Source organism: Eupeodes corollae, chromosome 1 (assembly GCF_945859685.1).
Source record: "Eupeodes corollae chromosome 1, idEupCoro1.1, whole genome shotgun sequence".
Classification (NCBI taxonomy): domain Eukaryota; kingdom Metazoa; phylum Arthropoda; class Insecta; order Diptera; family Syrphidae; genus Eupeodes; species Eupeodes corollae.
The window spans coordinates 160,064,752-160,076,677 of record NC_079147.1 but is presented as its reverse complement, the minus strand read 5'-3'; the positions used below and the strand labels follow the sequence as shown (position 1 = coordinate 160,076,677).

Here is an 11,926-nt window from a genome sequence, read left to right as displayed (position 1 = left end):
TTTTGGCTTGGATCGGGATATCCGTAGCCGTACCTTGGCTACAACGAGGTAGTGGTCCTAGTCAATGTTGGCCCCTTTGAAAGTTCGGATATCCTGTATGCAGGAGAAGTGTCGTGCGTCGATCGCAATGTGGTCAATCTGGTTGACAGTGTAGATTTATGTTTGGTAATGCAGGCTGTTTTGGTCCATTGATTTTAAATGCAAATAAAAAACTTTATTTCATCTTTTACCCAACGTTTCGTCGCTACTCACGACTTCTTCAGGGGTTTTTATTACGATCTTTATTTATTTAACATTATGAAAAAAAAAGTTATTTATTATTATTTTATACAATTTGTCTAAATTAAACAAAAAAAAAAAACAGTTGATTGATCAGGATATTTCCATGTTCTCTTGTGGATATTAAGATGTGTGAACTGCGTACTAGCTACCAAAACGTCTCGCCCCGCAGCGAAATCAATCAGCCTGAATCCGTTGTCGGAGGTGGTGTCATGCAGGCTGTATCTTTTGATTTTGCCACCAAAGATGTCTTCTCTTCCTAGCTTTGCGTTATAATCTCCTAAGATAATTTTAATGTCATAGCCAGGGCAGTGCTCATAATTCTTGTCCAAGAGCTCGAAGAATATGTCTTTGGTGTCGTCATCTTTCTCCTCTGTTTTGGCATGAGCGCATATTAGACTTATGTTGGTGAATTGAATGCGCTCGCTCACACTGTTGAAACTCAAGACTTTTTGCCTGAGTCTAGTTTCAACAACAAATCCACACCCAAATAGACGCTGTCCTTGTTCTCAGTTTCCATTTGCCCGGTCCACCCCATTCCACTTTTTGGATGGTGGTAATATCTGCCTTGCAGCAGTTTAGGGCTTCCGCTAATTGTTCGGCTGTACGTGGTCTGTTAAGGGATCTAGCATTAAACGTACAGATCCGAAGTTCGTTGTTCTTATTTCGTTTGCGTGGGCTATCAACAGTGAATCCGTCCGTATCCGAGGCTTGTTGGTGCTTCGCAACTAACGTATTTTTACGTTTTCAGGAAGTCACACCGACGGCACAACCCCAACCTGGAGGGCCAGATCCCTAGTATAACTCCAAGGACGGGGAGCCAGATAAACCGCTCCTTACAGGCCTGGGCTCCGAATATGTCAAAAAGTGTTCACTGAGTAGTTCAACCTTACTGGAACTGTAGACGCTACCGTTGATTCCATCTCGAAAATTCGTCCGCTGCCATCTGGATAAGGAGAGGTGCCTTAGTGGAAACACCTCTCCCCCCTCTCTTGTTTGCTGCCCCCAACAAATTTCCACTGGGGTTGAAACCCAATCTCAAGTTGAGTTACTAGGTACCTCACCGCGGGGAGGTGAGAGTAGGAGTTGATAGACAGAGGTGGGTTTTGAGAAAAACCTGTAGACTCTCGTGTCCTCTTGAATGCACATGAACATCCGAATGATAAACCATCGTTTTTAAATTATATAAGGATGAATGAAGAAATCTTCTTTCGTCGTTCATTGAAAACGACAGTAAAAAAAGTAAAATTTTGATAGACGCAATATCGCCAGGTGATACTTTGACTGCCACTTTGTTTGAACGGGTGAACGGGTAGTTTGGAATGCAAAGCTTAAACTCAACCATTCCTTCATTTAAACTAATTCGGTTATAAGGTTTTTCCTCCACTTGAAATTGTCCGTTGGCATATTTTTTATTTACTTGGAAACACAATAAAAACAATAATAAAACAACGCCAGGAAACAAAAAAAAGGCACGAAAGAGAAACGTCAAAAACCATCCAAGACAATCCTGAACCCAGAACTTTAAGGGTTTAAACTTTTTAAACTATTTCTATGCCACCTACTTTCTCTTTCGCACTTATTTGCGTCTTTCTAAACACGTCTGAGTGTAATAACACACATTGTAACAGAATTTTAAAATAAAGAAAACATTTGAAATAGACGAAGATGCTTAATCTTCATGCGATTTCCTGTAATCTACATTTTTGAAGACGTTGGCATTTTTAATCTCCTCTCTATTCAACCAGTGTGATTTCATTATTGTTCATCCTCTTTGTCTGTAGATTCATGTAAGTCGACCATAAACAATGAAAATAACAATTTTTTCCATAATTATAGCAAATAATCTTTAGTGAACATACAAGAAGCACATATAAACTCTCCATTAAAAGAAGTGTAAACAAAAAATGACATTTCATGGGCAAACTCACTGACAGTTCTATCACGTGCGATTGCGATGTGAGCTTTCCTTCTCTTATGTGAAATGGGAAGCGGGAGCACATTTCTGAGATTTCTCTAAATTTTCTTTCGAACCGAACACAGTGTAGTGTGGTGTGGTCGTAGCTCGTAGATTGAATCGTGCTGGTGCTCTATTATCGTCTAACTATCTTCTAACAAGTACTATTAATTTCCCCCCTAACAACAATCTAAATAAACATAAACAATAATAAAAAGAAAATGCTTGCCAAAAAAGAAAATGAAATGCGTGCTCTTGCACTTAAACTATACGAAATTAATGCTTTCAAGTTCGGCGATTTTAAGATGAAAGTTGGAATCAATTCACCTGTCTACTTCGATTTACGTGTCATTGTTAGCTTCCCTGAGGTCATGGTAAGAAAAATAAATAGACGTAATATGCAATTTGGGAACACCAATAAGCCAATCTCTCTCAAATCTTAGGACCAAGTTTCCAATCTGATCTCCGATTACGTACGTGAGAATAATCTGCAATGCAAACATGTTTGTGGTGTTCCCTACACAGCTCTTCCTATTGCCACAATCGTTTCAGTGCGAGAAAACATTCCGATGCTGGTGAGACGTAAAGAAGCCAAGAGCTATGGTACCAAGAAACTAATCGAGGGACTATACAACGCCGGGGACACGTGTTTGATTGTTGAAGATGTCGTCACCTCTGGGTCTAGTGTTCTGGACACTGTGAAAGACCTTCAAAAGGAAGGAATCGTAGTCAACGACGCAGTGGTCGTGGTCGATCGTGAGCAAGGAGGACACGCTAACATCGGCAAACATTCTGTTCGTATGCATAGCTTATTCACTCTGTCCTATCTGTTGAACGTACTCAAAGAAGCTGGAAAAATTCAACAGGAAACTGTTGATTCAGTCGCAAAGTATATAAGTGGATGTCAAATTAACAGCGATGGTTCCTTTGTCGATGGACCCAAAAAAGTTGGTGAGTTTCCGGTTATACAAAATTTTGTTTGCCAAAGTGCGTTGAACTCAAAACATTTCTGGTATTCTCTCAATTTTTCAATTTACCTACATTCAGATTCAATTAACCTTGAAAATTATTAGTTAAAATAAATTGGCGAGAGAAAGAATAGGGCGTGCGGCGATAAATGATTGTCAGCAAAATCAACAACAACAACCATAAAAGATAATTTATTTTTTGCTTTTTATAGACACCATTTGTTTGGGTCTTTGATGTTTTGTAGTGTTTCACAACTTAAGCCTAGTACATACTTGTGAACCATCTCGTGAACCCATACAAATTTCAGTTTTTGGTTCACCCGTGAACTTGCTCGTGAAGCTGAGTGGAGAACAAAGTGGAGAGTTTTCGTTCACGGGCAATTCACGTGCAAAATGTACGGGAACTGTTGGTGAAGCTTTGACATTTGGTTTGTTCATGTTCACAACGTGTACTCACAAGTGTGTACTAGTGAGCAATGTCGAAAGTTCACTTTCTCCACTGGCGAACGTTCACTTCACGAGGAAGTATGTACTAGGCTTTAAGGCTAAAAAGGAGACATTAATTAATGATTCTTACAAACACAGAACGAATGTACAGTACATGTCTTAAATTAAAAGATTCATAATGAAGATTATAAATGTATTAGGTGGAAAATAGTTGGATAAGATAAATATTGAAATTAGATGAAATTATTGCAATTAAAATGTACGTAGATAAGCTAAATAAGATTGTTGTCAACTGTTAAGTTTAAATCGAGTAGATTTGACCTACATATAAATCAAACCTATTTTTGGTAAAAGATTTATAATTGGATTTAATAAAAACTACAGAAACGGAAATGGAACCAGCTAGATATTCACCTTTGCTGGGTGCCGGGCCATAGAGACATTCCAGGTAACTGTAAGGCAGATGAACTCGCCAGGAACGGTACAGTACAACCCATCCTACCACGTTTGGCAAGTACTGGCATACCAATCGCTACTTGTAAACTGCTACTAATGCAAGACGCTGTGAGGAGGGCAGGCACCAGGTGGACCAACATCACCACGTGTCAAGCCACAAAAAACATCTGGCCAACACTGGATTTAAAACGTTCAAGGTGCTTGCTCTCTCTAAGCAGATCGCATATAAGCTCGATAATAGGTGTCATAACCGGACACTGTCTAATAGGAAAGCACGCCATGAGACTAGGCGTATTCTCAAATGACTTTTGCAGAAGCTGTATGGACGAGGAAGAGGAAGAAACGGTTCTTCATCTTCTCTGCACATGCCCTGCTCTAGCTCGAAAACGCAAGAATTACCTAGGAGAATTCTTCTTTAACGATCTAAACGATCTAAATCATATCGGGATAATCAGCCTCTCACGTTTCGTAAGAGACTCTAACTGGTTCCATTGAGCTTAGAGGGAAGCCTCAAGATTCATGTGGTATCACAATGGGCCATTAAACTGGCCTAAGTGTGTCCGTTCCATCTTGGACAGCCACTATAACCTAACCTAGCCTCGTCTGAGAATTTTAATTGGATTCCTTTAATATAAGGAGGGTTGACAAATGGAATTTTGTATCTCCTCGAAAATAAGACCAGCTCGGTTTTGTGTGGGTTAACACCCAGTCCACACCGATCAGCCTAGAGTATTAGTCTGTCTAAGGCATTTTGTAAGAGTTCTTTTAGGATATTAAGATGCTTTCCTGAAACTGCTATAGCAACGTCGTCCGCATAGGCTATCACTCTGAAACCCTCCGCATCCAGACTAGTTAGGATTTCATTCACCACTAGGTTCCAGAGGAGAGGGGATAGAACACCACCTTGCGGTGTCCCTCTACTAACGAATCGTCTGCTAGAAGAGTTGCCCAGTTTTGAATTAATTATTCTGCTAGTAAGCATTAAATGAATTAACTCCCGAAGCGAACTCTCTACATTTAGAGATGTCAGTGCAGAAGTGATAGCAGATGTGTCCACGTTGTTAAAGGCACCTTCGATGTCAAGGAAAGCAGCCAAAGTGAACTCTTTATGATGGAGGGAATATTCGATGGTGCGTACTAAAGTGTGTAACGCTGTTTCCACCGATTTACCTTTACAGTAGGCATGTTAAGACGAAGACAGAATCTTGTATCGATACGTGCCCTTAAATGGATATCAATCAATCTTTCCAGGGTCTTAAGAAGGAATGATGATAGACTTATAGGTCGTAGATCTTTAGGATTGACTTGGGAGCATTTACCTGCTTTAGGTATAAAAACAACTTTAACTTCTCGCCATGCCGAGGGAACATGGACCAGGTAAAGACAGCTGGTAAAAATTGCCTCAAGGATTGGTGCAATTATATCAGAAGCCTTTTGTAATTCGACTGGTATTATACCATCTGGTCCTGCAGCTTTAAATGGTTTGAAGCTGTTGAGAGCCCATTGTAGCTTATCCTTTGTGATTAGACCTTGTATATATGTTGTATTTGAACTTGAACGTATAAAACTGTTGCAAGTTTAGGTAAGAGAACTACCAGGAAAGTGAGTGTCCAATAGTAAGTTCAGCGATTCATTACTTGAATTTGTCCAGGAGCCGTCTGTATTTTTCAACCAGCTTGGCATAGCTGGATTATTTGAAAGAATTATCCGTAACCTAGAGGCTTTAGAAGTTTCTTCTATCATGCCACAGAAGGATCGCCAAGAAGATCGCTTGGATTTCCTTAGTGCCTTCTTGTAGATTCTTAGGGATTCTTTGTAGGAGTCCCAATGAGAGGCTAGTCTTGCAGCTTTGGCCCGGTTGAAAAGTTCAAGTAGCCCTTGCTTCATAACTTTATTAACGCAGAAAAGCGCCGTTTTGAAACCATAAACTCGTTAGACCTGTGGACTTCTTCATAAACTTTAACTTTTCACTATGATGCATCGATAGTGACATTGATTCCAGTGTAAATATGGCTACAAACATAATTCTTTGTGGTATGAGAAATTTTATCCAGATTACAGTAAAAGCTGTTTTTGCACTAAGTGAAACCCTTGTAGGTGAGGATTTCGATCCTGCTGAATTTGGTATTCATGGGTATAGCTTAGTGCCTTTATTTTTTCTCTCCACCACGGTCTCGCGATATACATACATTAGGAATGATATTGCTTATCAGCTTTTACCACAATATGGTCTTAGCACAAATTCCTTTTTTTTGTTGTTTAAATTTTCCGTAAACAAGCAAACCATTCACTATTGCTTCCTTTATCGAAGTCCAAATTTAGACAGAGCATCAACTTCTCGTGAATTTGATGCTTTGTCTGATTCCAAAGAATTGTTTCGTCCTATCCTCGCACTGAAATCGTTGTTACGGGCGATTTCAATGTACACAATTCTTCATGGTTTCAACATTCAGGCCAGACCTGATGGTGTGTGTGCTAAAATCTCCGCTGAGTTGAACCACCTAACTCAGCTGGTCAACGAGCCCATCTGAATATCGGACGTGGAAGGTCGAGCAGAAAACACTCTTAAGGGGGTATTCTGGTCTAGAGACATGAATTTTAGGATATTTTTAAAGTGCTGTAGAAAAAAGCAAGCAACAATTTTACCATCAATTTTTGTATACATTATTTATTCACATTAGAAGCATAAAAAAAATAAAAAAGTAAAAAAAATCAAAATTCCGTTAGTTATCTGCTGATGGAGTGGTGCGTCTCGAAAATTTGGTGCGTGACCATACCAATGTCTGGAACTACGAAAAGTTACAAACATTTTTTTTTACAAAATGGCGACTGCCTAGAGAAAAAAAGAGATTTACCACTTTTTTGAACATTCTTCGATTTGTTAAAAATAGTAAAAATGAAAATTTGGCGATGGCCGTAGTTCCGGACGTAGCCAAGTCCCTAAAGACGACTCTCTTAAAATTTCAAGTAAATCGGTTCGGCAGAACCTGAGAAATCGTGGGCATCAGATTCAAAAAGACAGTTCTGAGAAAAACGCGTTTAAAGTACCCCATTATGTCTTTTGTTCGATTAGTTGCAGCCCAACCGATTTGGATGGCTGCTCAGAAAAATACTTATTTCTCCGAAAATAATTTGAATTTGGGAAAATCCGATTTTTTTTTATTTCTAGACCAAAATACCCCGCAAACTTGTTTCTTACCTCTGACTCTGATAAGTACACTGTTAGTGTTCTATCTTCTCTAGGCAAATCTGACCATTGCGTTATATCAGCAAATTTCTCGTGTCAAAACTGTCCAGTTAAAGAAAGAGCTCCTAAGAGAACCGTTTGGCAATACGAGAAAGCCAACTGGGATGGTCTCAATAATTTCTTCAGCATCTTTAACTGGTCACTATACTTCCTCGATAGTGACGTTGACGCCAGCGCTGATATGATCACACGTTTAATTCTCCTGGGAATGAGAGCTTTTATCCCGAACAGGATTAAAAGCATCAGACCTAAGGAAACGCATGGTTTGACGCGAGCTGTAAAGAGGTTATTAGGATCAAAGAGGTAAGTTTCCGTTGCTATAAAGCCAACCGTACTTAGGAAATTCGGAAAAAGTTCAAACAAGCCAGAAGGGCCTGATACGCCCATATTCGACGGACCAAATTTTAACATGACAAAAATTATGGCACAAAATACTGCAATGTCCCATAGGCAGTAAAAATGTTTGGTCATTTGGAAAAAACATCGGTCCCTACGCTCGTTGTCAATGACACTCCTTTTGTTGGCTCTTTAGAGAAAGCTTAAAGCCGCCAATTCTACGCTGCCAGTGAGTGTTATGGCTCCGCCTGTACTTGAGCGAGTAATTGATGCTATGGGACCAATCTTCCTTCGCACTCGTATTGTGTCCAAGAGTCGTTAGAGATTTAAACACACAGAAATTCGCTGATCCGGATGGTATCTCCGTTATTCTTCTGAAGAGGTGTTCTTCACCGGTGGCAAAACCACTGCGTAAGCTTTTTCATCTGTCCCACTCCTCAGGTCTCGTTCCGAGCGGATGGAAAACGACATTTGTCCAGCCTATTCCCAAAAAGACGAATCTTTCTCACCTTCTTATCAACGACCGATTGCACTTGCGTCCCTTCTTTCCAAAGTCATGGAAACGCTGATTAATTATCAGCTCAAGAAATATCTTGAAAATCGAAAGCTTCTTAATGACCGTCAGTACGGCTTTCGAAGCAATAGGTCCACTGCTGATCTCATGGTTCATCTCACCGAACAGTGGAGCAAATCTTTACATCGCTTTGGAGAAAGTAAGATTATTGCACTTGATGATTCAAAAGCATTTGATAGGGTTTGGCATCGGTTCTCTTATCGAAAATGCGTGCTTTCGGTTTTCATGAATTCCTACTCCGTTGGATTAGTAATTACCTTTCGGATCGTTCAATACAAGAATAACTGGATGAATTCAAGTCTGAAAACCATAAGCCCAGGGCTCTGTTTTGTCTCCAACACTCTTTTTCATTTTTATTAATGATCTCCTGTCTGCATCCAATACATTGTTTCGCTGCCGTAGTACTCTTATCTTTTCAAATTCGTTTTCAGACTCACATCCCTCTTCTTCGGATGTGGATCTGCAACGACAAAATATGATTAACTCATTAAATGTTGTTATCTACAAGACTTATATACGTCCAAAGCTTAGGTATAACTCCCATTTCTGGGCTGGTGCTCCTGCAACTTACTTAAGCCGCTTGGATAGTATTGAACGTAGAGCATTTAGATTGATTGGTGATATAACTATCATAAGATCATTTACGTCACTTGAACATCGTCGAAATGTTTCTTGTCTCACCCTCTTTTACCGTTAATTTAATGGTTTATGCTCTAGAGAAATAGCCAGTTGCATTCCTCCCCTTAAACAGTTCAACCGTATTACTCGCGCTTCAAGGAATGCTCATCAATATACCCAATATAGCCCAACATCGGTCGTACTGTCAAGTACAGAGATTCGTTATTTAGCCGTACTATGCGAATGTGGAATGCCTTACCACACACTGTCTTTCCTAGTCATTGCAATATTCAGGAATTCAAAACCAATGTGCATCGACATATCCTTTTTCTCCTCTTCCTAGTGCTCACACTGTGCCTCTGCATAATAAGGATAGTAATATCCCCTTGAGTGTGTTAGGTTAGGGTAGGTTAGGTTGAAGTGACTGTCCAAGATGGAAACGGACACACTTAACGGATTCTTTAATGAGCCATTGTGATACCACATGTATCTTGAGGCTTCCTCCTAAGCTCTATGGAACCAGTTTTCCCTCACGAAACGTGAGAGGCTGATTTTAAATCGAGAAGAATTCTCCTAGGTAATGCCAGAGCAGTGCATGTGCAGAGAATATGAAGAACTGTTTCTTCCTCTTCCTCGTCAGCTTTACAGCTTCTGCAAAAGTTATTTGAGAATACGCCTAGTCGCGTGGCGTGCTTTCCGGTTACTTACTTACTTACTTAACAAACTTCTTACTTAAATGCTGTCATATGCGGCCTTGAAATAGAAGAAAAGATGGTGGGTGTCGATTTGGTGTTCTTGGATTTTTTCCAGTACTGCCTTAAGGTGAATATTTGATCGACTTTGGACTTTCCTGGTCTAAAACCACACTGATAAGGACCTGTCAGGTTGTTGACGATGGGCTTTAGACTTTCGTATATTACGGTATAGAAGATTTTATAGGCGATATTAAGTAGACTGATTCCTCTATAGTTGCTATAGTTTAGAGGATCTACTTTTTTCAGGATCGGGCAAACAATACTGAGGTTCCATTCATCGGGCATGCTTTCTTCCGACCATATCTTACAGATAAGTTGGTGCATGCTCCTAACCAACTTATTTACGCTCCAGCGGTTTTATAAGACTTCAGCTTAGATATGGCAATCTTTACTTCGTCTAAGTCGGGAGGACGGGATTGTTGGCTTTCGTCGTCTATGTTCCTGACTATCAGCAGAATTCGGTTCGTCGTCGCCGTTATACAGTCTGCAGAAGTGGTCCTTCCATATCCTCAGCATTGACTGCGGTTCCACTATGATGTTTCCACTTTCGTCTTTATTTTTGTATTTTAATATTATAATAAAATTTTGTGTATTATGTATTTAATTTTGAACGTGCTATTTATAATGGTTATTTTATCTTTACAGTAAATGAATTTGCCCGCACAAAAATGACCTTCGAAAGTCGTTCGAATTTGGCAAAATCAGAAGTTGCTAAAGATCTATTCAATCTAATGGCATCAAAAAAGACTAACTTATGTCTGGCTGCTGATTTGACCGATTGCGAAAAGATCCTTAATGTAGCCGATGTATGTGGACCGTACATTTGTATTCTCAAAACACACATTGATATCGTGGAAAATTTCAATGAAGACTTTGTCAAAAATCTCGTAACACTATCCAAAAAGCACAATTTCCTTATAATGGAAGATAGAAAATTCGCTGACATCGGTAACACTGTATCTATGCAATATTCCCAGGGGCTCTTTAAAATCGCACAATGGGCAGATTTAGTAACTGCTCATTCAATATCTGGTCAGGGAATATTGCAAGGTTTGAAAGCCGGTCTAGTGGATGCACCTAAGAAACGTGGTGTTTTCCTCTTGGGTGAGATGTCATCGACGGGCAATTTAATAAACGAACAATACAAAGAAGCTACAACTAAATTGGCAACAAACAATGCAGACGTTGATTTTGTTGCAGGAATTGTTTGTCAAAGTGCCGATTGCTTTGCTTTTCCCGGACTGTTACAACTGACGCCGGGTGTGAAAATAGATGAATCCGGAGATAAATTGGGTCAACAATATCAAAGTCCAGAGTTTATTGTGCAGGAAAAAGGTGCCGACATTGCAGTTGTTGGCCGTGGTATACTCGAAGCTAAGTGCATTGAGAAAGCAGCAGTATTATACAGGGACAGACTATGGGCGGCTTATAGTGACCGTGTTGCTAAGTAATCAAACGACCAATGAAGTTAAACCAAGTGAAATAATATTGTTTTCCAATCCAATGCATATATTTTTTATACAAGTTTATTTTTTTCCAATATAAATGTTATTTACATAAGTAAAAAAATGTATATTACGAGTATGTTTCAAATAGAAATCTTAAAAATGAATCTGGTGAACGTATTAAGTGAGTTTTTATTATTTAAAACGTCTACGCAAGAAAAAATCGAAGCATTATATTTTCAATAACGAGGTTTTCACAGTCGATTTTAGTTGATAAGAGTAAGATCCTGTGCTGTAGCAAACAATTCAATATGGAGAATGAGTTCAAACATTTTTATATAAAAAAGTCATAATCTTTGTTTGTAGCAAGTAAACGAAATTGGTTTATGAAATTAATTAAATATATAACTACAAATTCATACATTTTTTATAGGTCGTTATTGAGTGACCAACACCTTGAGATTGAACAATATTATAGCGACTTTAACAGCAAGTCAATATGAAAAATAGAATATCACAGATAAAGAACACATACGCCACAGTAACCTATTTCTTCTCATATGGTTTTTGACAAATAAAACAAAATGTAAACGTGAAAATGTTCGCTGTGAACGATTTTCGGGTTTTGAAAACTTTTTACACTCTTACAATTAGTTATTTATTTCTAGAAAAATATTTTCAGAAATTATTTATATGACAAAACAACGTGTGTCGGATCAGCTAGTAAAATTATATTTTGTGGTTAAGATTGAAATCAATAGTTGACGATTATATTCTTTTTGCTCAGGAATTTTGCACTTATTACATACAAAAAAATACAACAACAACACGTTGGTCTGATATT

At 38.9% G+C, this 11,926-nt stretch overlaps 1 protein-coding gene across 1 annotated transcript; it reads left to right on the top strand.

The window, feature by feature from the left end:
- The first annotated feature begins 2,250 nt into the window (after positions 1-2,250).
- LOC129941102 (uridine 5'-monophosphate synthase) lies at positions 2,251-11,262 on the top strand. The gene is made up of 3 exons (XM_056049650.1): positions 2,251-2,610; positions 2,680-3,187; positions 10,283-11,262. The coding sequence occupies exons 1-3, from the start codon at positions 2,458-2,460 to the stop codon at positions 11,086-11,088; spliced, it is 1,467 nt and encodes a 488-aa protein (XP_055905625.1). The 5' UTR covers positions 2,251-2,457; the 3' UTR covers positions 11,089-11,262.
- Positions 11,263-11,926: the final 664 nt, after the last annotated feature.